Here is a 27070-nt window from a genome sequence, read left to right on the forward strand (position 1 = left end):
ATTATAACATGGAGAAAAATAACATGAATTAATTTGAAATTTTCCCTGTTAAAGGTGTTTAAAGGTGGATGACGTCATTACAACCGCTCCCTACCCCAGAGAAAAAACACTTTCTTCCCCTTTGAATGTACAGAATCCTGGGAAATTTTCAACTTGGCGGACATTTTGTGATGCACAATTCTTCACGCTTAATATCTTTATCGTTCTAATCATTTGGAAACATGTCAGAAAACTATGGTAAGGCAAAAATTAATCCAAAATACAACAGAGAAAAGCACTTAAGGAAATCAGCTGTTTTTGCCTTACCAACTACGAGAGTGTGACTTACGGCAGTGTTTATCACGATGGGTACACATCCATTTTATACACGGATAATTTTTGTTCTTGCCTTTTGCAGATTTCCTTTTCAAGTTTTTGGTGATCGGCAGCGCTGGAACAGGAAAGTCGTGTATTCTACATCAGTTTATAGAAGGAAAATGTGAGTTGCCGATGCTTTTATTGTATAACATTGCAAGTTCTTTTACTAATAGAACTCGTTGTCAATATTATGGCGCACCGAAGACTTTTCCTGTTGTTTGTGCTTTTAATTTAATGCTGTTCCCGTTTCTTGGAAGTCTAAACCGTTTCTCAATTCATTTTTAATTTTTCGACAGTTAAACAGGATTCTAGCCACACTATCGGGGTTGAGTTCGGCTCAAAAGTTGTAAATGTTGGAGGCAAGTCTGTGAAGTTGCAAATTTGGGATACAGCTGGTCAAGAAAGGTTTAGGTAAGTAAAAAAACACAACGATTCTTCGCCTCTGTGGTTTTAATTTGCGAACAAAATTTTAACTTTTTTAGTTTCTTAAACGCTATCATTTTCTTGTGTGTTAATTTTTCTTAGCCGTGAACCTTTCATTCCAGAGTTCAAAGTGTCAATTCTCTGTACTCCCTGCCATATATACCTTTCTTCTAAAAAGAGTTCTGAGAATTTGGCAGTAGATTACTTACTTATATGACTGAGTGGAGACCAATTCGGTCTGTAATCATATGATTGATAAACAAAATCAGACGATGGCGTTGCAGGAGTCCAATTTATTTAGTCCCAAGTAGGATCACAGACAAAATTGGACGACATGGTGTTCTTCTCATAAGTATAACAAACTTTAAGGAAAAAATTAGACAAGGGAATCCTGTTGAGGATTTATCCTCACTATGGTTTTTAAAACTGAACTCTGGTTTTAGGAATATCAAGAAGTATACAGTCACAATACGAAACAAAATAAAGATTGTGTGCATGCACAGCACATGAACTTTGTTACTGGACACCTTCATAGATGCCAAGTTTTATGAATGGAATGGAGTGAGAAATTGAATTGCCCCAAAGGGGCAATAGTGAGACCCTGAGGACCGAATTTGTAGGTTCTTGGGGTATGCCCTCCCAAAAAAGTTTTAAAAATGCAATTTGCAGAGAAGCAATTTCATTCATTCAGTGCAAGGATTTGTTGTTTTCAACTTCTTCCACACTCGATTAGCGTTCACCTCTACCAAAGTACAGCTGAAAGTATATCTCTTTAGTTAAATTTATAAGACTTTTTCCTCAGGTTGTAGTATTTAAAAAAAGCGCGATATTTTGTCTGAATGGCGTGGTTGCGTGAGATTGGGTAAAAAAGAGTGAGTCTTACGTCAAAAGCGTGAGACTTGGCATCTATGCACCTTGTTATCGGATCCTTTGTTATTGGACACTTAAGCTGTGCACACCCCAATTTGGTGAAAGATAGGGTGTGCTAAGAACCAATCAGATTTGAGAATTTTGGTTATTGTTATGATAACAGTGGAACCTCGATTTAACGAACCTCTATATAGCGAAGTCCTCAATATAACGAATGGTATTCTTCGCCCCAGTAATAATAAGACATATTAAAAAAGAACCTGGATATAACAAAACCTCTTTATAGGGAACATATTTTGCCAGTCCCTTGGCCCTTCGTTATATCGAGGTTCCACTGTACTATTAAATAGTATGGTAAATGTAATTATTATAATTATTTATAGAAGATGTTGATACCTGCTGAGACAAAAGGGTAAACCAAGTCACTTCAATAAAGTGTTCTGTTTTGTTTGTTTAAATGTTAGGTCTGTAACAAGAAGTTACTACAGGGGTGCTGCAGGAGCTTTACTTGTTTACGACGTTTCAAGGTAATGTGATGTTAAAGTCAGTGGTTAGCAGTGAAATCTCACAGCTAAGGTCCGGGTTTGCACCAAACCAGTGTTGTATGTATTGCTATTGCTTAGTTGATTAATCCATATACTTCCTCTCCAGTGTATTATTTTCCCATTCCCGTTCTTTATGGGCGGAGCCCTTGATGTGTGCAGCCCGACGCATGATTCAGTTTATTGGCTAGATTTTAAGAAAGGGAGTTTTTAATCTAGCCAATCAAAGGGACCATTTTAAACTCTCTTATGACAAAGAGATTGGCTGTTCCTTTTGTTAAAATCCAGCCAATTAAATCAAGTGTCCCCAGAGCCACTTGTTTCTCATGCACAGGCTCCACCAGCTAAGAGGAACAAGCAGCTCTGGGGACGAGAGTGCTTGTTTCTCCACCCCTTAAAAAAGATGTCTACAATAGCGTCGCGCACAAATGACGTCATCAAAATTGAGACCCCCCACTTGACTCAGACAAACTACAAGAGCGATATGAAGAAATTATGTCGCTCTCGAGCACTTCGCTTCGGTCTTTGGCCGTTCTCACGCAAGATGATGGCGTTCCTGGCTTGAAATTTGAAAGTGAAGCAGAGAACTACACTGTGGATCAGTTAAAACAATGGCTGAAGTGCAGAGGGCTAAAATTAAGCGGAAAACGACAACCCTTCGTGACGACCTTAATTGTGAAACGTGTTACGGAATATATAAAGGCTGGACTACTATCGAGCCGTAAAAATCGTATTACTAAACACTAATCAAGAACCTAGCGTCAAATTTAGAATTGACCGAAAATAGCTATTTTGATCGGCTCGAAATAATTCTTATCGGCAAAAATGTAGCTGAACGGTATAGCAGTCATTTGCATAATCACAGTTGTCGGCGTGTGTCACCCGAAAGATAACACATTCCCCGCAAATAAAATCCATAAATTCCTGAACCTTCTGTGAAACTTTTATGCGATCTTAATAAACGTTCGCCATGTTAAAAAACAGACTTTTAATCCATTCGTTTTCGTGACTACACCTTACAAGAAAGCATGACAAACGTGACCATCGCGATCTTTTCTTTACACACTGGCACGCCGGGCGGCGTACATTCATGCACTATAATAAAGATAAAAAATCCTCGGCGGCAGAAAGATTTCGCTTCCTTTATTTTCAGATGACTAAAGCGAGAGTAGTGCTATTACAGGCGTCTTTATTTTTGATGTTACTTTCATTCACGTTTTGCATTTTTGATTCATGTTCAAAAATAAAGTCTTTCGCGACACGACATGTTTCGATTCAAAAGCAGGCATCACATTTATCCCTCACACAAACCTGGGTCGACTTATCATAACTTATACCTGTTTTCCAATCAATGTTTATTTGCCCCATTCAATATTTTTACAATATTTTTACCTCAGTACCGTTTCGCAAAGTACCATTTCGTAAAGTACCGTTGCGTTTCGCAATTCGTACCGTAAGCCGAATGGAAAGAAGACTTTCTTCCCCGATTCCTCCAGCTCTAAGAGCGATTTTGCCAATGTTCAGGATACCTTGAGTCGGTTTTGCACTCACCATGACAGCTGTGCTTTGTACTAACCATTCTTGACCCTTTGAGAAAGCATACACTCCGATTTACCTAACTTTTCACATGTTTTCTTCACGTATTGACGCTCTCTCGCATACATTCGCTTATAGCCGACTACAATGTTTGTCTGAGTCACGCGGGGGGTCTCATGAGACCAAATCTATTTTTAGAATTTGTGTGCGACGCTATTGTTTTCAATTGGGTTTTTTTCTTTTACTTCCTGTATCCACGTGAAGTTTGATGCTTGTACAACTCAGTGGCATAAAATACACCCTCAACATCATACATACGGCATGAAGTATTTAATTGTTCGCCAAAAACAAAACAGCAATGTGCAAACTTTGAAACTCTTTTCCTGTCCTTGTTACAGCCGTGAAACCTACAACTCACTCACAAACTGGTTGACTGATGCAAGGACTCTCGCCAGTCCAAACATTGTTATCATCCTTATTGGAAACAAAAAAGACCTTGATAATGACAGAGAAGTCACATTTCTGGAAGCCAGCAGATTTGCGCAAGAAAATGGTTAGTAATATAAATGCTGTGTATAAGCTATTCTGTGATTTTATGTTAACTGGGCAAATTATGTACCAAACTCCTCAAACTCCTCAAACTCATTATGATTCATCAAGTTAAAACAAAGAAAATCATAACCGTGAAGGAGGCTTGGATACCCGGTCTCAATTATTTAGCATACTATTAGATTTTTACATTTTTTTTTCTCTGTTTACTCCATAGTTTTTTGTTTTGATTGAGAAGATATATCAAACACTCGAGACAAAGTTTCATCGGCTAACACCTTGAATTTTTATTAGAAATACTCCACTGCGTGTCTTATGTTCAACTCTCTTCTCGGTGTTTGGACATCCGGATGAAACACTGTCTCTCGTGTTTGATATGTTACATGAAAAACTGTCTGTGTTTCATCTGATTTTTAAAACACTAAGAAAAGGGTTGAGAATTCAAAGCAAAGCAGAGTATTTTTGACAAAATTCAACGATTTGATCTGGACATCAGATGAATACTGCTATGGATGTGTGGGTGAAGCAAGCAGGTCGCTGTCTGCACTCATTTATGTTACACAAAAAAATTCAACTGAAAAAAGTTTTTTGAAACCACTTCTATGTTGCAGAGTTAATGTTCTTGGAAACAAGTGCCCTGACAGGAGAAAATGTTGAAGAAGCCTTCTTGAAGTGCTCAAGAACCATCCTCAGTAAAATCGAGACAGGTACACATTAACTAAGACATTAAATTAACTCTTTTAGAAAATCAAGCCTTTTCAACTTTTTATATTAAATTAAATGCACACTGTTCAGGAATAAGCACCTCCAACTTAAAACAGGTGGCTGCATAAGACAAGAATGACATTTAGTGATGTCTTTTTTTTAAAGCTGAAACAGGCAGCTAACCTTGTTTTTACAGCTGCTGAAAATCCCCTTTGGCTACGTGACCGTGCACTGAATAAGTACTGGTAGTAAGTAAATTAAACAATCTGAAATTGTGTGGGTTTGCTGTTCACTGTAGGTGAATTGGACCCTGACAGGATGGGCTCAGGAATACAGTACGGGGATCCATCACTCCGAAGAACAATACGTCCTGGCAAACAAGAGGAGAGGCAGAAATGTGCATGCTAGTCTCCTCATCTGTCAGCAAGAAAACTGCATTTTTCATATTTACTAGTTTAGAAAGCCTTTGTGATATATTTACAAAGTTATCAACCATGAATATTTGTTGAAAGCATGTCCAGTAGTTTAAATGCTTCTAAAAATAATTTTATCACTATCAATAGCATAGTATAGTCTATTGCTAGATAATTGACGTACATAGAGCTACAATATTATTGTAGTAGTTTCGACCTTCTTAATCAGTAAGATGAATTCCTCATCTTAACCTTGTAGCAAAGACAAGTTTAGGGCACGAAAATGATTGGCAAGGACCCAGCCAATTTGCCTGCAGACTCCACTGTAAAAAAATATAAAACTAAGACGAACATGCAACTGGCAAGGGCAAGCAAAATTTGAGAGTTGCTTGTCTGAAGTGCTAGCTGTAATTCAAGGTGTGTTTTTCCAGCCCTGCAAGTTAAGAGTTGTGAGAGTGGAGAACCTTATTGGAAAGACATTTTGGCAATCATGTAGCATGTTAACTCTCCCTAGGGGAATGAATGTAAAATGTATTACAAATGTTTGGGAGAATTCTGATCTTGATAACTGAGACCTAAATGGGTATAATATTACAACCAGGTGCTCTACTTTTCATCACAAAAAATACTGAGCTCCAAGTCTGTTTTACATGTACTAACTAATGTCCTTGCTGGATGTGTCAGAGATTTTCAAACATCTAAATGATCTGTTCAGTAGGCAGGATACATCACTCTGTGCTTTCTTTCGAGAAATGTTTGAGATTAGATCTGAAAACTTCCATACTGATGATGTAGAGCTCTACAGAGATCCATGTAGTGCCTCTGATTGTTTGTTGCCCCTTTTCATTTTAACAGTAGACTGCAATCTGAGACACTTCACAGATTTCTGTTGTCAGTGCTAGCTTAACAGACCATGCAAGAAATTTTTCAAGTCAGATGCACTTGAAATTCTGTGAAGAAGTTAAAAAATTGTTCACTGTAATAATTATTCCACATTAAGTGATGAAAGAATTGTCACCTGTAATAATTTTATTTGGACTGTGTAAAACAATTTTGCAACAGAAATGTCAGTGTATATACATAAGGATTAAATTCCCAGTAGTTTTAATCTGTAGAGATGTAATTGGATTTCATGATGTATTATTAACAATAGCATGGCAATCTGAGATCAAAAAGTGGCAATGCTGGAGTTATTGGATTTATTACAGTTAATTAATCCATAGAAGTCATGCACTGTGACTGGGTTAAGAGAGGCCCTGCCAGGGTAAATTCCGACAAGCGACACGGCCCAAAAAGTAACTTATTGTTATTTATTTTTGCGGGTACTTAATTTCGTGAAAATGAAACAGGAATATTTCGCGAGACTTAATTTTCGCGATTTGGCCTAAAATACGTAATTAGCATAAAAAATACAATAGAAATCGTTTAAAATTAATTTTCGCGGGTCTTTAATTTCACGATTTTTTGAAAATCACAAAAAAATCGCAAAAATAAAGTCCCGCGAAATTAAGTAACAATAAGGTAGTAACAGCACATAAATTTAAATCGCGACAAACGACAACCCTTATGAGAAAGCTTAAATTCTGACAAGGACAAGCATTTTTCATTCAATTCAACTACTGACAGCGACAGGTCAAGTGTGATAAAACAGCAACATGGGGCATTAATTTTTTTAAATTTAGACAAGCAACACAGGATCCCCCCTGGCAGGGCATCTTAAGATAACCAGATGTCAGGTTTATCGAAGGTTCAAAACATTGTAAATCAGCTTTGAGATGTATAGGACATCAAAAGTTAAGTAACATTAAATACAGTAAAAACCCGCGTATAAGAACCTAACATTTAAGAACCTGTTAGGCTAAAATTTCATTTTTAAGTACCCTTCACATAAGAACCATTTTAGGCTAAAATTCTAAAACAGGTTCTTATTTTCAAAAAAGAAAAAAATAATCTTCTCAAAAATATAGAATTAAAAAATCTTCTCAAAAATATACAGTGAAGGTTACAGTATAGGTTTGATTTGAACAGAATCAGATAAAAATAGTATAGTATTTTGCTTACCGAAGCCTCCAAGAATACTGTTATTGGACATTAAAGACCAGATCATTTAACAATTCTACTTTATTTCTTAACAAAAGTTAAGAACCTTATTAAGAACTAGTTAGCCTAATTTTACTCTAAATACCATTTATATAAGAACCTGTTTAGGCTTACTTGAAAAAACCTAGGTTCTTATACGCCGGATTTTTACTGTACAATCTCTTTCATGCAAAAAGAAACCGATATGCATATCAGTTGCAAGAATAAAAAGTGTTTCAGTAGAGTGGAGCTTACATTAATTTTGAGTGAGTTTCGTCTAAACTTTTCAACCTATATCGTTATAGCAAGGCGCCTAAAAGTGTGTCTTTTTTTTTTTTTTTTCTTTTTTTCCTTCCTATTTTAACCAATAATCAACTGGAACCTGTCCTTGGCTTCTGATTGGATGGTAGTTGCACGAAAGAATGTGAATTAATTAGGTGTGGTAGCTTGCTGTAAGGTTTCCTTTGTTACATGGATGTTGTATATCAATTTGGATTAATTACCTCAGACAAAAAAAGCCAAATAATTTGAGCAAATTATCTCAAGTTCCAGAGTTCTTTGATTCCAAGAGTAGACCAAAGGTAATGTAATATTGTGAAGTATTCTAAATGTGATTAATTTTGCTAATTTCTACTTGAAAAAAAAACCTTTAGCATCATTTGAGTGGCCAATGTTTAGGATTTCCAACACACACGTTGAAGCACATTGTGAATTTTTTCGCTCTTGCAGGGAAAGGGTTCATGGTAATTATGGCTTTTACTTTTCAACAAATTTGCACGACGCCCACATATGGTCACAAAGTGTCATTGATATCCATCACAGATATCCTTCGATATAGTACATGGGTTGACAAGTTTTGTCTGGGCAAGTCTTGCAAAGAGCTACATAAAATAACAGTCTTTCTAGCTTCATTGCGGTTTTCAGTGATGTGCGAACTATGAAATTCAAAATCCAATGATTGCGTTTTTCCCTGCTGTCAATCATAATTATTTATGGCGGCAGCCAACAAACCATGAAAAGCAGAAACAAACAAATTGGATCAAAATCTACCATTCACAACTGATGGACTTAACCTTTTGACCTGGTTGAAGTGAACCGTTTTCCCCGCCAGGTCCACTGAGATGATTGACGACAGCAAAAGGAGAAAACCTTTGGTCAAGAATTGAATTTCAGAGTTCGTGTATCACTGAAAACTGCAAAAAAATGCATTTGTTGACAACTTGTTGAATAATAATACAATTTATATTCTCATTTACCATTGTGTGGTTCCAGAAAATATCCGTACCCCCACGGAAGGGATTTTTCATATGACCCCCCTCCCCCTCCCCTCTGGATTTTCCAAAAATGGCTCACAAGCTATACCTCCCCCCCTTTTCAGGAATTTCCTGGGCCTTTGACATCCCCACTCCTCTGGAAATTCCAATCCCTTCTGTCTGTGTGTGTGTGTGTGGGTGGGGGGGGGGGGGGGGTATGGATATTTTCTGGGACCACACATTGGTAATAGAGAGGTCACTGCTGTACCTTTGAAATAAAAAGATGGCAAACTTTAAGGTCATTAACCTGAAATAGAACTGAACACAGATTTTTAACCAAACTTCGCCTACTGGTTTATTACTTTAAGGGAACTTAAATTTTTGAAATAAGAAAGGGGGGTCACCAGATTCGTTTAGGAGCAGGAAGACCTTGTATATTCCATATAATTCCTTTATAATTCCTCTGCGAGTACTGACAAAGTACACATTTTTAGCGATATTTATTTTTCAAACATAGGAATTGATCTGTTTTCATTTTACAGAAAGAATTAATTTTGATCACTACACCCAAAAAATGAGAAAAAATTGATAGGTCACCAGACTCGTTTATGAGAAAGCGACAATTTACTTCTCCCGCGTACTAAGCCACATAGAAAAAAGCCGCCATTTTGTTTATGTAAACGCGCTCGCGCACGCTTATTACACATACATTTTCTGCGTGGTAAGGATGTGCAATGCAATACAGGGCAATGACCTTAAAGAGTTGAAATTCAATCATGTAAAAACCTGTGAAATGTACTTTGTTTTGAAGCTATTATTTTCCTTCTCCATATTGTTTTGAGGTTCCTTGTTGTCTTGGTCATTCTTTGTTTTACAGTCAACTCTCTCTAAAATGGACACTGTCAAGACCGGCTACCTAGCAAGGTGTCCGTCTTAAAAGGAGATTAGTTATAGGTGGCCGTCTTAAAGAGGTGTCCATTAAGAGAGAGCTGACTGTACCACACTGGTGAGTTTCACAGGTATTTCCACCAAAGATGAACCCAACATCAAAAGTGAATCAGACAAAAAAATAAATTTTTTGACTTTTAATACCTACATACTGTACAAACATAAACACACTAGACAGTTTTGGTAACCTTAAAAGTTTCAAATTTGTACATTTTTAGACTATTTAACAACCTTAAAAACTGAAGTAGCTAGTTACATGTATAACACACAAGATGCTCAAGTATGCTATCTCAGAAAATGTCTTTTGACATCCTCCTCTCTGCAAAAGTTTCTCTGATATTCGGTCATCCACCATGTTTTAGGAAAGGCAACATCTACATCAAAATGTGCTGGAGTTTCTTTCTTCTTCACCGCTTCTTCTCTGAGTTGTGCTTTCTTCTTTATCTCTTGTTGCCTTCTTTTTTGAGCACGAAGTGCAGCAGGATAAACCTATGGAAAGATCAATAATCATCACAGGATGTTTTTTTTTTACCTTTTAGTTTTTTCAATGGTATGCATAGGCGGGTATACATAGTATGGGGCAAGTTTGGTGGAGCCATGGTTCATATTTTGACTTGACTGTTGTCATAATTCAAACAATGACTTGACCAAACTTGCCTGATAATACTAAAATGGGTTTTTACTTGCTTTTGCCCATTCATGGTTTATTGTTGCCGCTTCACTTTGATTGCAAAATAGAAGAGGGAAAACCTATGAAACCAATTATTTAATAACAAACTCAGCCAAAACTTCAGGTCATTACCCGTCCAGATGAAGTATATTTCGAAGTTTGTCGTTCAAGATGCACTTCAAAATATACCTCAATTGGTGTGTCATGTCAGAAATCTTTGCACCCTTCGCAATGGGCAGTCATGTGAGCATATATAGCCCCCCCCCCCTGCTTCTGACCCTATTCAACCAAGACAATTACCGTATTTACTTGAATGAGCGCCGTCCCCATATAGGCCGCCCTCGACTAAGCGCCGCATTTGGGCCAAAAAAGTTATTAAGCGCCGCCCCCGAATAAGCGCCGCAGTCCCGACGCGGCGCTTATTTGATGAATTTCTTTTACCTAAAAACAGCACTACAAAGCAACTACAAAACAAACATGCACATTTCTTTCCATCAAAGGTGATATTTTGCAGTTCAAAGTGATTGTTTTACCGATCGCCCATTAGTTTTTCTATCCAACATTCTTACAATACATAGTTCTGTAAATGTTGTGAAGGCCGCGAACAGGCCAGGACACCTAGCGCCGCTTCTCTCTCCAGCAAGAGACGAATACTAAAAACCAAAAGACGCTGTTTTCAATTACTGTAAAAGATTCGATCCTTTTTGGCAGCCAGATTTTAAATAAGCGCCGCCCTCAAATAAGTGCCGCCCTCGAATAAGCGCCGCACTTGAGGTGCGAAAAATTTAATAAGCGCCACGGCGCTTATTCGAGTAAATAGGGTACACTAGAACCCCGGTAACTCGAACTCGGATAACTCGAACAACCCCGCTAACTCGAAGTAACTTCCATTTCCCTTCCAGGACCCACTTTCAGTCATTTTTACTCGGTTAACTCGAAAACCCCGCTAACTAATGAACTGTTTTTCGTTTCCCTTCAGAGTTCAAGTTACCGGGGTTCAACTGTAGTAAGATTCATGTACTTTACAATAGATCAAATTTCCAGACTTTCTCATCAGAAATGGATCCATAAATTATGAATTAAAATTCACTCGGATAATCTAAAGATAAATCATTAATTTAAATAGAAAGGAATTACATATTGCACTCGAGGCTCAATATATTAAATTGCTAAAGATCTGAGCTTGTTGTTAACCAAAATGCATTCACTAAAAAGCTAACATCACAAAAGTGACTTCGTTATAAATTTTTAACCGTGTTTTGATCAATTTTCGTGCATAATTACCTACAAATGATCTGCTATCGACGTCTGTTTACTAACCTCTGGCTGCGCAGCAAGCACATTGTGTGTTTTCCACATGTCAACGGGTCCCTCGTTAGCTCTTCCGTACGGCAGAAAAGGAGCTTTCTTCCTTCTTTCGTCAAAAGACTGATGATTTTTTTCGGGGGAGGTTGACTTTGATCGCTGTTTCCTTTTTTCTTCTGATCGTCTGTGATGTTTACGTTCGCCACGGTCGCGTTCCTTCGCTCTCGCGTTGCCCACGACATGGGAATGTTTTGATTTCTCTTCAACATCTTCTCCGTATTTTAACTTTTCAGGTAGCACTAAAGCTTTGTCTGCAGCATAACCGTTCTCTTTAATCTCCTTTCTTTCTTCCCAAGCTTGTTTTGGTGCTCTTTTGTCTATTTTTTCTTCACGTGGAATAAACTCGCGACGACCTCCATCGTAGCTGCCGTCGTCTCCAGGAATTTCTTCAATGTCTTCGTCCTCTTCACTATCGCTCTCCCATCTCCACGGTTCATGGCGATGCTCTACTGACCTTCGATCTGATCTGTATTGCAACTTACTGATAAATTCCTCCTTGCTAAAGTCGTCCCACAAAGGTTTCCTGTAGGCCCTTCGATAAGCTGAGCTGTAAACCATTTCGCTTTCGCTGTCCCTGAAAGAACGCGAAGTGAAGCAGGCGCATCAATGCGGTTCTTGACTCTGATTGGTCAATTAGATTTCCGGTTGTCATGGACGCCATATGCGATTTCAAGGTTTTCCCGCGAAATAGTTTTGTTCACAAAGCAAATAAAATGAAGAAATGATTCTCCAAGCGAATTGCAATTAATTTGCAATTAAAACCAGAAAAAAATTCTGGCTTCAACGGGATTCGAACCCGTGACCTACGCGATACCAGTGCGATGCTCTACCAAATGAGCTATTGGGAGCGAGGTCAATTGTGTGTTCATATCCCAGTCCCGTGAAAGGAATACAAGATTTGCAACGACTCGTTTGTGTTCTGTTGATATCCAAATGTAATTTCATTAAAAAAAGATTCAAGATATGTTTCAATGTTTTCAAAATAGCTTCAATGCTGTCCCATAATTCAAATGAGAACTCAGTATTTTCTTACCAATCTTTATCCGTCAAAAACTTCCACCAGGCAGATAATGTTTCTGTTGCCATGTCTGGCAAGACTTATTCTTTGGCCTGTGGGACAAAATAAACTGTTTCTCGTCCTTGCCGCTATTTTCAGCTTTCTTTTTTATGCGGCATTCAACCGCACGCGCTGCTGGCCTCTATATGACGTCACTTCGAAGTTCGAGCGCGCGTTGATATACTGGGATGAATTTATACATTTAGCAATTCCTGAGTTTTGATTGGTTAACAGGCAATGGTATGTGAGCTCATATACCATTGACCACAAATAATTAAGGTAGCTGATACGCGTCAACGAAAACAGCCAGAGAGCTCAAATATTAAACAATTATTCCACTCGCGCTTGTTGGATATGAGATCGTTACAGCCACTGGGCTCGGCGCTACGCGCCTCGTTAACTATCTACCATCTCATATCCAACTCGCGCTCGTGGAATAATTGTAATAGTAGAATTGTTTATACTTGGGTTTTTTTTTGGGTTTTGGGGTTTGGGGGTTTTTGGGGGGGGTTAGGGAAAAAAAATTTGATTTTATAAAAATTGGGGGGGGTTTTTTTTGGGGGGGGTAACTGTTAAGCAGCCAACCAGGCGCATAGCACCGAGTTGGCTATACCTATCTCATATCCAGCAAGCGAGAGTGGAATAATTGTTTTATTAAAAACATCCAAAGAATTGCAGTAATTGAGATCCCTGGCTGTTTTCTCTGACGCGTTAGGTCAAGGCAAGAGAGGATTGTGTCAAGGCTGTTTCCGGGCCAAGTGTCCCATAAAGCCGGAGCTTATCCTACTACTCCCCCTGGATGGGATGCTAGTCCATCGCAGTACCCACGCCGGTACCCATTTGAACACCTGGGTGGAGAGAGGCACTGTGAGAGTATAGTGTCTTGCCCAAGAATACAACGCAGCGCCCCGGCCATGGCTCGAACCCGGGCCATTCGACTTGGAGTCGAGCGCGCTAACCATTAGGCCACCGCGCCTCCCACTTCTCTCTGACGCGTACACCTACCATATTTGTGGTCCATGGTATATGAGTTCATACACCATGGTGGGTAAACCAACCAAAACTCAGGAATTGCAATATACAATGGCTGCTTTTCAATAACACCTGTTAGACAATAACTGACAAGAATGAAGATGAAGTGTTCAACATGACTAGAGCATGGGACAAAGAAAAATTCTGAGTCCCCGACGGGAATCGAACCCATGGCCTCCCAAATACCGGTTGGGCGCTCTAACCAACTAAGCTACACTTGTTGTGAGCTGGGCCATTTACTAGGTTGATATGTGAAAAAAATTTACCATATTTATTATTTACTAATAACTGACAAAATTCTCTGGCGCTCATTAATCGATAGCTATGAGTGCTCAATGAAAAAGAGACCATAAAAATAAAGTAACCTGTAATACGACTTTCCTATAAAACACGACAAACTATCGCACTTTTCTAGTAAACGGAAAACGTAGAGTTGCGCATTTTTTTTCACTAACTAATATGGAGTTCAAGCGTAAAGGCCGGGACACACTAGTCGCTCCGTGTGTACTGATTCCAAAACAAGTCGTTGCAACAAGACGGTTGTTCGTGCACAGGCAGCAAATTTGGAAGAGGGGAAATGTGAGCTACGTTCGCTGCTTTCGCTCATTTAATTAATTTGTCGCTGTGATCAGTTGCAGGAATTCAAACCAATTTGAATTTGTGCGACTAATCGCGCGCAGCGACAAAGATTTTCACAAAAATGCACCACGTCACACGAGGCGATTGATGTTGCAATTGTCCCCACGTCAACATTTTCCCGGCGTATCCAATCGAACAAAATCGAACCAAAAATCAATCGAACCCAATCGAACACCGATCGTTCGATTGGGTTCGGTAATCGAACAAAATCGAACATCTATTTTGCTGTGAGTTCGATTTTCGAACCAATCGAACCAATCGAACATAATCGAACTCAATCCGATTCGATTTTGTTCGGAATCTGTCTGTTGATAAGTAAAACACGCAGGACTAATCGGGGGACGGTGCATCGTACAAATTGTTCCCAATATTAACAAACAGGAGTTTGGTAATCGAACGCTCGATTTTGTTCGATTGTCGACTGTTCGGTAATCGAACGTTCGATTTTTGTTCGATTGACCAAATTTTATTGTGAGTTCGATTATGTTCGATTACCGAACCTAATCGAACGCGCATGACGGAAAATGATAATAACAATGATGACAACTGTATGTCGATAATGATATTTATTTTAACTCAAAAAAAGTACAGCAAAGCTAATGAATGTGGTAAGTAGTGTAACAAAAACTATAAATTAAACCCACATAACCAGTTTGAAGGCTTTGTAATAGAACCTATACTACAAATTGAAAAGTTAAAGCATTAATCAAATATACAAGTTTTTTTAACCGATTTTCTTGACAATTGACATAAAAATGTACAGTTTCGAAACAGTCCACGTTCATAAGTAACCGACTAAAAATCTCGGTGGTTTAGTGCCAAGCTACAAATGAGGCATATACACATCTTCTGTTTAAAATTGTAGGATGTAGGATCTGTATTACATATTTAGCAGAGTGGTAAGAGCGAGGGATGGTTCCCAATCACAAATCACGTGCCAATTTTCCTTCAAATCACGAATCACGTATATGTTTTAGACCATTTCACAAATCACGGCATACATCATTGAAAAAAGGAGCTTTAACTGATAAGTTTTTTTGCATGGCATTTACATTTCAATAGCCTAGTAGCAAGACTTGATTTCTCAGGCGAGCTCACAGTGTGGCGGCAAGTCTTAAAACGCATAAATCGAGCCGAGAGAACAGCGTCATCCATACAAAATCAATCTTTGGCTTCGTGATTCTTGTTGTTTGACAATTTTGGTTTATTCAACTCACAGATCACGGCCAGATTTGAGCTATTGTCACGTGTCAAGCGCTATTTTTTGCTCAAATCGCTTGTCACAATCCTGATATAGGATTCCTTAAATTAGTGGTCGTGAGAGATCTCATCGTCTCGGTCCTGAATATATCAGCAATGCTTGAACCATCTGCTGTGTCTTAGCTCCTTTCTATCTGTATGTCCTGCTATCAAGTGAATCAATAATACGAGTCCTAATTAAGCAAAATAGCCCTAAAAACTTGGGAAGAAAAGTGAAGGATTTCATCTTTAATTTCATTTCTTTGCCGAAATCCTCACACGTGTGCGCTCGTTGTTCATGTGATTTCGCTGCAATTTATCTTTAATTTAATGTGACGAAAATAACGCACGTGCTGCTTGAGAATGCCTTGCTAGCAGTCTACGCCTATGAGTAAAGGTGATATGCTGTTTGAAATGGAACGCCAAATTATATCAAAACATAATCAAGTAAGGGTTTTTTAAAACTGCCAGCTTAAACGTTCATCATTTTCTTTTCTATTGCACCAAAATGTAACCCATGGCATTAATTATTTTGTCGCCATTATCTGCTGAGTTCCAGGCCTCGTTTCCGCACGTTCTGAAGGCTCCTCCTGCACCAAACCCGATTCTGGAATCACAATTATTGCAGTCGTTTTGGTTGTTACCAAGGATACCTATTCTTGCCTTAGCACCAGGAGTACAGGCGGCATTGAACCCTTCCTTGTTACAGTTCAGCTGCAAAGAGGCCTGTGAACCAATCAGCGTCTTCCACGTGTTACGACCCAGTGAGGTGGCGCGGTATTGCCCATCAGCGATCAGTGAGTACAGAGAGTCGGCCTGCTTGTTGATGACAATGAAGTTGATCTGTTGGCCGATCCTCATTCCAAGACAAATCTTGGAGAAGGATGTGTTCCAGTAGGTCGGTAATTTGGTCTCTTGTGTGTCAAACCCAGTCTCCCCTCCACGCAGGTTGTAGTCCTTTTTATCGCTCCAGTACACCGAGTCATAATTAAAAGTGTTCTGGAAAAAAAAAAGGAAAAAAAGGAAAAAAATAACACGTCATATTTTAATATTTGAACATACGCTGCATGGTTATCTCATTTTCGTAATCAGGATTCTGCGCGATTGAAAGGATCGCCAGTAAACAAATAACATTTAATGACTGGTTATGAGGGAAAGAGATACTGAAATTTTGTTTCCCGAAAATCTCAATGTTTCCCGAGACGGAGAAAAATAAACTGGTTTCCCGAGGGACCAGTCATTGTGTGGTTTGTGGTCACTTGTTCACTTGTTATAGTGGAGCTCCCTAATTGCCCGAAAGGCCGCAGAGCGGAGCCTCCATAATCATAGAAAATCCTCAGAAATAGGAGAAACATGCATACATACATCTGTCTGGATTTGACAAAACGTGGACTCCGGGATCCGTGCTTGAAGGCTGATGAGAGAGTTGCTGGCCCCTGGCAGTTCCTGAGACCTTGTTTTCTTAAATAAGGACAGATTGCTGGCAAGGAAAATCCCTAACGGGACAAAAGGCAGTCTCAGTAGGCCAGAGCAGCCTGTGACGTGCAGTTTGCAGAGGGCCGACGCATTCGGCCTTCAAGCCATTGCGGTCCGAGAAATTTGAGGGGGAGAGCAAACGTCAAGGACCCCGTGGGCAGGCAGCCAGGGCCCTGACCTAACAACCCTAGGGAGCCCTGGGTCAGCTGTTGAAATGCAGGCCGGCTGGAGGGCTGACTAAAGTCAGCTTTTCGGCTTGTTTCAGAAAAGACTTCGCTTTAAAATGTGGTCAGGACTGCTCCCGGCTTTTGGTTTTCGGGGCGCTGGGCTCAGCAGCCTTGAGGCCTCTGAGAGCTCAGCTGTGACCGGGCATGGGAAGGCTTCCGAGCAGTGCCCCTGGGCTCTCTCGAACCCACAGGGGGAAGGGAGGGGAGGGCTAAGAGAGTTGCTGGCCCCTGGCAGTTACGAGGGCCTCGTTTTCTTAAATCAGGACAGACATATAATTTTTACATACATTACATATGGTCATCGTGCCTAGCGGAATGGCTCGCGGGCGCCAAAGTACATACGTACTTACATATGCAACCTCGTCCCCAGGGCCTTCTCGGCGACGAGGTTTCAAAATGGAGCCGCCATTTTGAAAACGGAGAAGACCCTGGGGACGAGGTTGTTACATACGTACGTCGCACACATGATATGGCGGCCGTTCTCCATGATCCAGAAATAGGTTAAAGTCGCCGTTAAAGTCATGAAGCTTAACGTCAGCTAACATTCATGGGCATTCATGTTATGGTCAATACACGGTATCCGCTGACCAGTATCATATGACCATATCGCGGGCTCAGTGTGTAGAACCCATGAAGGCCTCTTTTTTCAAGTTGGCCGCTGACCACTGAATGGGTTTTGAATGGATCGCAGACTTAAGTTCTTATTTTTCCTTTAAATTAAAGTAAATAACCGGGGAGCTTCGCTTTTAGGCTTGGCTAAATCTATATAGCACAACGAAGTCTTAGAGACTTACGCCGGTCGTCGGTCAACATTCGAGGGTAACAGTGCACTGCCGTACTCCATACGTCATAGATTTTGCAATGTTGCCTGCTCAGAGATAGACTTATGGCGGGAAACAGTTTTATGTATAACATGTGACCTCGAGGTAGCCAATAAGAGCGCGCACTATTGGGAAAAAACTTTCATGTATATAACAACATACGTTAAAAAATTCGAATTAATAAGTTGACACTGGCTAAAAATATTGTTTTTGGACGTTTCGGCCACTACTGTTGCCTTCTTCAGCAAGATAAAAATGCAAATGTTCAACGGCGTCCTGTTAAAATATGTAACGAATGTGTGAAAACTAAATGAACTTTCCGAGTGCGACAAAAGTCTCTAGAGCATTCTTAATGAGTCTATGAATTCTCAATGCTATTGTAAACGTTTGGTAGCGCTATGTGTTCGTTTATGGCGTTCCTATCTCGCACAGAATGCCAAGCTTCAAGAATTAGTCGTCGTTATTTCCACACCGTTGACCTGTCAACAATTTCGACGCTCTCCAAATCTATTTGATGGTCGTTAAGCATATGGTGTTTTGCCAACAAAGAGTTTTCATCCAATGTTGCGATGGCCTTTGCGTGTTCTTTCATACGTGTTTTAAGCGCGCGTGATGTCTGGCCAACATAAACACAGTCGCAATCGTTACACTTGATCTTATATACAATTCCTCTGGTATCCTCTTTCTCCATCCTGTCTTTTGGTTTTTTCAGGATGTTCGAGATGGTACGTATAGGTTTATGGGCGACCTTGATGTTGAAGCCACGAAGAACGTTTGCAACTCTTTCGGAAAAACCTTTGGCGTAGGGGAGGATAACAAAACCACGATGGTCGATATCATTTGTTTGTTGTTGTCTACTCGGTTGGCGCAGATTGTGAATACGATTTGCAGGGTAGTTATTAATTAGTGGCGAGGGCTTTCGCTAATCGCTTAGTTTCCCGTGATACTTCCTCCTCGGTGGAAGGAATGTTCCTCGCGCGATCCATGAGAGTGCGAGCGACCGAGTGTTTATGCTGGGGATGGTGGTGTGATCTGAAATCCAGGTAACGATCGGTGTTGGTAGCTTTCCTGTAGACAGACACGGTGATCGAGCCATCTTCTTGTCTGGTTGTTTTGGTGTCAAGAAAGGCAATGGAACCTTCTGATTCTACCTCGATTGTAAATTTGATGTGAGGGTTGATGGAATTTAGATGTAAGTGGAATTCATCTACGCGTTCCCTTTTTACACATACGTGGCTGTCATCTACGTATCTAAACCACCATTTGGGAGGGTTAGGGGTCGAAGAGAGAGCCTTTTCTTCGACATGTTCCATGACGAGATTGGCCAAGATTGCGCTCACTGGGGATCCCATCGGACAACCGAAAATTTGTTGGAAATTGTTGCCTTGGAATACAAAGAAATTGTTGTTGAGGACGAAGTGTAGAAGTGCCATGATATTTTGGATGGACAAGTTGGCAAAAAACCATATGCTTAGGGACGGACCATTATTTTTTTGGAGGGGGGGGGGGGATGAAAAATATTGAAAAAAAATGTTTGCAGGGCCTGGAAAGACAAAATAAATTGTTTGCAAACACGATATGTATAACAAAAAATAGTAAGAATTTCGAAAAAAATGTTTGCAGAGGTGCGTAAACTAAAAAAAAAAGTTTGCAGAGGAAGATTTTTCATCCCCCCTCCCAAGAAAATAATGGTCCGTCCCTTAACGACCATCAAATAGATTTGGAGAGCGTCGAAATTATTGACAGGTCAACGGTGTGGCTATAACGACTAATTCTTGAAGCTTGGCATTCTGTGCGAGATAGGAACGCTATAAACGAACATATAGCGCTACCAAACGTTTACAATAGCATTAAGAATTTATAGACTCATTAAGAATGCTCTAGAGACTTTTGTTGCACTCGGAAAGTTCATTTAGTTTTCACACATTCGTTACATATTTTAACAGGACGCCGTTGAACATTTGCATTTTTATCTTGCTGAAGAAGGCAACAGTAGTGGCCGAAACGTCCAAAAACAATATTTTTATTCAGTGTCAACTTATTAATTCGAATTTTTTTAACATGCCTGGGCAGCCTGGCTACAACCCGAACATTTTTAACAACATACGTTGTTTCCGTCAATCTTCATGACCGGCGTCCATCCCCCATCTCCACATCCAAACTCTCCAAAGTGACAGAGAACGGCAGTTGGTTTTGAGTCAAAGTGGAGCTTAACCAGCTGGCTTGAGTTTGACCTGTTAGAAAAAAAAGAGCTACGATTACGCCGCGGGAGAGAAATGAGAAGTCTGTAATGCTAGAAGTCTGCATCTCTGGTTAAGGGTCTTGAGCTATCAGATTTGTGAGTGGCTAGGCTATTTATAGGCCATAACATGCGTTTCGTCTCGTTCAGTGTTTTTTTTTTCTAAAAAAAACTCGGTGCGTCTTGTACATCCATATTTTGGAGTCAGACGAAAGGAGATGTATCACAGCCAGTCAAGGTGCTAGAAACTGCTTCCAAAACACAAATAAACAATATAAAGACCTTTTTTATATATATATATTATACACTTAATGTGTTACACTTAATGTGTAATGTGTTTTGTTATATAGCACTACGAAGGCTCAGGAAAATGGCGCTTGTCGGTCAACATTCGCGGGCAACATTAAAATGTTACCCTCTGACGTCATAGATTTTGCAATGCAAGTTGCCCGCTCAGAGACTTTTGGAGGGCAACAGCTTTCATTGTTAGATGTCATGTGACCTCGAATTAACCAATAAGGGCGCGCTGTTGGGGAAAAATGTCTAGCTATATAAGAGATATATATTTTCACCAGTAAATAAAGAAGGAAGGCTGGCACGAGTGCAAAAAAAAAAAGAAAGAAAAAAAACGTCTTCCCTAAAGCTGTTTAAACACAGTTGAGTGTTCTAACAGTCTGCTTCAATGAGAACTCTTAAAATTTGACACGTTTTTTGGAAGAAAAAGGACGACTACAGTGAAAATTTTTGCGGCTTTAATGCTTTCTTTGTAGCATACGACACGTACGACGAGACCGAACCGTTTTTCAGCAATGCCGAATTTTTCGAGAAAATCTCTGGTAATAGATTAATTTCAATTTATTCCAGTTGTATGAGTGTAATTTTTACAGCCTTATATTACAGCATCGAGAAGTTCCATCGCCCGATGATAATAATTTTACTTTTTAGTGTATCATCCGAATGGTGCATTGGTTTGTTAGTGGGGCTTTGACTTACTTGAATATCACGTCATAAAGCTCCTTGCAGGACTTCGCCGCTGGCAAAGATAAAAACAAATAAGCATAGTTAACAGCGCTCTTGTGGGTGGCTCTTCTGAAACCGCTCAATAGAATTTTTTTAACTTTGCAACAAGTTGCATCTTTACTTGCTGACCATAACTCAATTATAAAAAAATGGGGTCCCTGAGCTCGTTTTTGAGTTACGAGCCCTTAAAAATTAAGGGTGTTTTTAACAGGTAATGCTGTTGTCATGGTGACGTCATGAGAATGACCACAATTTGATCAGCATTGATTGGACACTTTTTTGATTTTATTATTGTAGCAGCGATTGATAAAGTTTTTTAGCACTGACGCATCAAAGTTAAAGAGCTGGAAAGTGCCGGAAACCGTTGCGAGCCTCCTTAAATTAAATCACTCTATTGCCCTTTTGAATTATCAAAGTCCACTTTTTACTGTAATTTGGATTGCCGCACACAGCAGAGAGCAACCAAAGAAACTAATTAAGGCAACTTAACTTAACAGCTGTGCCATCTTACAGTCTATTTACAATATTAATTAAACTTACAAAAGTTTGTTATAATGACTCTTCTACCTGTCTCGCAATATTCTCCAATGAAACCTTCCACACAGTGGCATTTGAACTTGTCGTCTTTGTAGTTCGTCACACATGTCCCTCTGTTTTGACACGGCCAGGAAGAACAGGGCGACTGAAATAAGAAGATGTCATTGATCGTCAATTTCACATGCAGAAACTAGTTATGTTTAGAAAGAGACTATACTTACAGCAATATCTTAAAGCAATAAATTATAGGCAATAAGTGGCAATAATTTATTCGTTTAATCAAACCTTACCTTAATTGCAAAATGATGCGAAGTCTTGTTTTCTTTGTACTCTGTGAAGTTTCTGTACTTATCAGAAGACAGCAACTCGCACCAGAATTTTCCATCGGCTCCTTTGGAGGCGGCCAGGTTCACAGAAAAGCACAAAGGATTGCTGAGGCATTCAAAGGTGCAATCAAAGACATCGTACACGGAAACTGTTCCAACTGTTGACACGTTAAGAAAATGGAACTCGTCTTTTGAGAACTGACGCTGTTTAAAACTCTGACCGAAAGAAGTATCGTCGCGTGGCATAATGTTTGTTTCTGGGGTGGGAACAAGAAGAATTATCACATATTTAAAATAGTTTCAAATAATAGTTTAGAATAATGTTTTCAACACTGTCTACCTGTCTCATTAAATTGATAATCCTTTGTAAATGCAGAAAGTAAGTAAGTAAGTAAGTAAGTAAGTAAGTGAGTGAGTGAGTGAGTGAGTGAGTGAGTGAGTGAGTGAGTGAGTAAGTAAGTTGTCACGGCCCCCTTTCTTATCTTTTAAAACATCCATAACTAAATTAAAATCTCCTCCTATAATGATCTCGTTGCATTGAAAATAAATGGCTATATCTCTGAAAAAATCAGGTTTGTCTTCATTCGGCGCATCATCTAATCTATGTTGAATGGGTGATTTAAAATTTAGTTCTTTAAACGTAAGGGTTCTCGGAGAGGTTTCTAAACGGAAAAAAATCTTTAATTGGCTTAGGAAGAAAACGTTTTCCATATACATGCTGCACAAATGGTAAGAACATCACTCTTGGCATATCAGGGAGTCAGGGAGAAAAAGACAAATTAAACAAAACAGATAAAAATTAAAAAAAAAGGGGGGGGGGGGGCTATATAACCGGGCGGCAATCTTCCAAACAGAAACATCCTTTTGACATGCAAATCATGAAATAATATGAAAACTTAAATAAAAATATCCTTTTAACATGCCATGCAAATCATTAGATAATATTGAAACTTAAGGTCGGTTTACACGTTACGATTTGTCGGCCTGATTTGGCCCAGATTTGATAAGAAAATGAGTGCGCATTTAAAAATCGGCCCGATTTCTAAAAAATCTGTTGCAGTGTCACAGATTTTAGAAATCAATTTCAATAGGCAAAAGCCGGCAGACGAATCGCAGTGTGTAAATTTGCGTCGAACAAATCGGGCCGACGGATCGTAACGTGTAAACCGGCCTTTACATAAAAACATCCTTTTGAGCTGAGTTTAAATGAGAACACCTGCAACTTTTTCCTTGTCACAAAGTTTTTTTTAATACCTAGGAACGTAAAGTATATAACTGACAAAGAAATCTTTCAGATAACTTTTAGCAACAGCTTTTTTTTAGTGATCGTTTCAACTCTTCCTACAAAAATAATACAAGGGCCATACTTTTTTGTTTGTATGTTTTTTAATATCTAAATTTTGACAATTTTTTATCCAACTACATTGATGTTCCTGCGTCGACTATTCTTGTACCACAATGAAATATTGCAAAGAACCATATTACAGGAGACAATGTTTCTTGCAGCTAACTTACATAATAGTTACTTCCTTTATTCGACGATTCACTTTTCATTCAGTTTAAGCCAACACACATTATATATCAAATAACCAACTTTCGTGTTTTGGAAATACAATATATAATGGAAAAAAAGAATGTTCGAAAAGATTAGAACTAAATTTTCGAACAGATTGCTTCTATTGCGGCGTATTTTGATATTAACTGAATAAGTTCTAACACAAACACGAAGAAAAAAGGATGGTCTCGCACGTACAACAAAAGAAACAGAACTTACCTTGGGTTTCCTCGGTGATCAGAGTAAAAGCAAGGAATAAAATGGGAAAAATGAAAACAGAAAACATGGTAAAGGAAAATTATTCCCGCGAGAGTCTGACAAACGTGTTAACAAGTTGAATGACAACGTGAAGCTCTTGCGAGCAAACTGAGAACTTTGAAGTAAATATTACTTTTTTTCTGTGCCAATTAAGTATTAGCCATTGGGAAGAGTTTATTTGATGACACCTCACAGCAGCCATTAGTCTATGAGTGGAACATTAGTAATTGCTCGTTCGTTTTGCATTTTGTTGTTGACAACTGAAAATTGGCAGGAGTTAAACAAGAAAGAAACTTCTGCTTCTAACTATTAATCGAACTTTCTGAACAAGAAATCGAATGTTGCATTTTAGGAAGTAAGAGTTTACTGAAGTCTCATTTCCAAGAGTGCATGTGTTAAAATCTATATTCTCACTGAAAATATATATATAAACTTTCAAGCATGAGAGGTCGCTAGAAATAAGGAATGATCAAATTCTCACAACTAATGTCATGCTATAAGAAATGAGACAAGAAATGAGAATTTGTGTGCTGACATTAGCGCATTATTTGCTTTCTATAATGAATTTTTAATGAGTCGGATGGTAATGTCTTACTGTCTATGTGTTATTTTTGTATTGCCTCCAAGCAAACCGAACGTTCCATGTACATTAGCCAGCAGTAAACAAATTCCCGTCAAAAGCTTTGGCGTTTTAGAGCTATAAATAAATGATCAAGATCCTACGTTTTTATCTTATTTCAAGTAATATTATTGAACAGTTTTTAGTTGGGGTGTATTTGTCTTGACAAAAGAGGATAGATCATCCCCTCTTGGCCAGAGTCATTTTGTGACTTCTGTTATGTTCGAAGTACAGGCAAAACTATAGCAATCTGGCCGACCAAATTCCCATCAAGGAGAAAACGTTTTTTTTTTTTTACCTGACAACCGCTCCACGTTTATAAGTAGCGACCTCTGTCTCACACCCCTCTGTAACAAACATGGTGAAACCTGATTGTTCACTAGGTTTTCAACAAAAACTCCACCAGGTCAAACAAAAACCACCAAGTTTTTATTAGGGAGATCGATGATTTATCAAATCTAACCATATCGCCTTCTCCTATTTTTAACGAGCAACTGTCTTGTCACAGGGCTGTCACCGAACATCCATGAGACTTAGTGGGCAAACAAATTATATCGGCGAAAGTGTAAGGAAGAAAGGGGTCTTGAGGCATGCTTTGCCAGAAAAATTTGAAAATCTGAGCTTTCTGAAATGTCATTTCCGCAAATTCATTCTGAGTCATATTCATGCTATATTCATGGTACATTTACTAGCCAATTTTTAACAATTATCGGTAAATGCAAAACTTTCCCATTTCGCTGTCGTTTTTAGCGTTTATTGAGGCCCTGCTAGAGTAGGTGTACATGTCTACTGTCTCTATTTCAAAGCTTGTCATGTCGCTACTAAGAATGGTCCGCATGTCGCTGTCGGAATTTCGTTTTTTTGTAAGACAGACGTAAGTAGCAGAGGAGAATTTTATCAGATATTTTAATTTCTCGACTGATTCAAAAAGACATGAGTAACCAAGGTACACAGAGCATAAGTTTCTCTGGAATTTTAAAAAGGCAATTGCTGGTTTTCACTGTCACGCAATCAAAAAATAAATTCGAAACCATTCAACTACAGAAGCTATGAATTTAAAATATTATAGAAAATAAATAGATAAACAATTTCTCCAAGTTTCAGGTCTGTGCGGTGTACCGTTCGCGAGGTATTTGCCGAACCTTTCCACGCAAATTTATGAAGCTTAGTATGGAGATGCCATAGCGTATTTTGATATTAACTGAATAAGTTCTAACACAAACACGAAGAAAAAAGGATGGTCTCGCACGTACAACAAAAGAAACAGAACTTACCTTGGGTTTCCTCGGTGATCAGAGTAAAAGCAAGGAATAAAATGGGCCAAATGAAAACAGAAAACATGGTAAAAGAAAATTATTCCCGCGAGAGTCTGACAAACGTGTTAACAAGTTGAATGACAACGTGAAGCTCTTGCGAGCAAACTGAGAACTTTGAAGTAAATATTACTTTTTTTTCTGTGCCAATTAAGTATTAGCCATTGGGAAGAGTTTATTTGATGACACCTCACAGCAGCCATTAGTCTATGAGTGGAACATTAGTAATTGCTCGTTCGTTTTGCATTTTGTTGTTGACAACTGAAAATTGGCAGGAGTTAAACAAGAAAGAAGCTTCTGCTTCTAACTATTAATCGAACTTTCTGAACAAAAATCTAATGTTGCATGTTAGGAAGTAAGAGTTTACTGAAGTCTCATTTCCAAGAGTGCATGTGTTAATATTTATATTCTCACTGAAAAAATATATAAACTTTCAAGCATGAGAGGTCGCTAGAAATAAGGATTGATCAAATTCTCGCAACTAGTGCCATGCTAAAAGTAAGGAGAGAAGAATGATAATTTGTGTGCTGACATTAGCGAATTATTTGCTTTCTATAATGAATTTTTAATGAGTCGGGTGGTACTAGCCAATTTTTACCAATTATTGGTAAATGCAAAACTTTCCGATTTCGCTGTCGTTTTTAGCGTTTATTGAGGCCCTGTTAGGGTAGGTGTACATGTCTTCTGTCTCTATTTCAAAGCTTGTTATGTCGCTACTAAGAATGTCGCTGTCGGAATTTCGTCATTTTTTTTTAAGACAGACGTAAGTAGCAGAGGAGAATTTTTTCAGATATTTTAATTTCTCGACTGATTAAAAAAGACATGAGTAACCAAGGTACACAGAGCATAAGTTTCTCTGGAATTTTAAAAAGGCAATTAATAATGTTTCTTTTAATGTCTCGACAAGGTATTAAATTGAAGACGACGTGACTTACTTTGGTACACAAAGCAGGAGTTTCTCAGGCACTTTAAATTTCGCAGCAAAAACGGTATTTTAAACTT

General features: G+C 38.9%; 3 protein-coding genes across 3 annotated transcripts; 1 reads left to right on the forward strand and 2 right to left on the reverse strand.

Annotated features, from left to right (window-relative positions):
* Positions 1 to 112: 112 nt before the first annotated feature.
* LOC144636506 (ras-related protein Rab-4B) lies at positions 113 to 7777 on the forward strand. The gene is made up of 7 exons (XM_078495726.1): positions 113 to 237; positions 398 to 478; positions 654 to 768; positions 2115 to 2177; positions 4127 to 4281; positions 4889 to 4984; positions 5281 to 7777. Exons 1-7 carry the CDS (start codon positions 222 to 224, stop codon positions 5388 to 5390), a joined length of 636 nt encoding a protein of 211 aa, XP_078351852.1. The 5' UTR covers positions 113 to 221; the 3' UTR covers positions 5391 to 7777.
* A 2093-nt stretch (positions 7778 to 9870) lies between these two features.
* On the reverse strand, positions 9871 to 12851 carry LOC144636472 (uncharacterized). The gene is made up of 3 exons (XM_078495686.1): positions 12744 to 12851; positions 11666 to 12284; positions 9871 to 10164 (listed from the first exon to the last, which is right to left on the reverse strand). The coding sequence occupies exons 1-3, from the start codon at positions 12794 to 12796 to the stop codon at positions 9961 to 9963; spliced, it is 876 nt and encodes a 291-aa protein (XP_078351812.1). The 5' UTR covers positions 12797 to 12851; the 3' UTR covers positions 9871 to 9960.
* Positions 12852 to 15082: 2231 nt separating this feature from the next.
* On the reverse strand, positions 15083 to 26202 carry LOC144636605 (uncharacterized). Its single transcript, XM_078495818.1, has 6 exons — positions 26030 to 26202; positions 22288 to 22580; positions 22028 to 22142; positions 21434 to 21473; positions 20309 to 20453; positions 15083 to 16676 (listed from the first exon to the last, which is right to left on the reverse strand). The coding sequence occupies exons 1-6, from the start codon at positions 26094 to 26096 to the stop codon at positions 16173 to 16175; spliced, it is 1164 nt and encodes a 387-aa protein (XP_078351944.1). The 5' UTR covers positions 26097 to 26202; the 3' UTR covers positions 15083 to 16172.
* Positions 26203 to 27070: the final 868 nt, after the last annotated feature.

This window comes from Oculina patagonica, chromosome 13 (assembly GCF_052425735.1).
Source record: "Oculina patagonica isolate OP01 chromosome 13, crgOcupat, whole genome shotgun sequence".
In the NCBI taxonomy this organism is placed as follows: Eukaryota; Metazoa; Cnidaria; class Anthozoa; order Scleractinia; family Oculinidae; genus Oculina; species Oculina patagonica.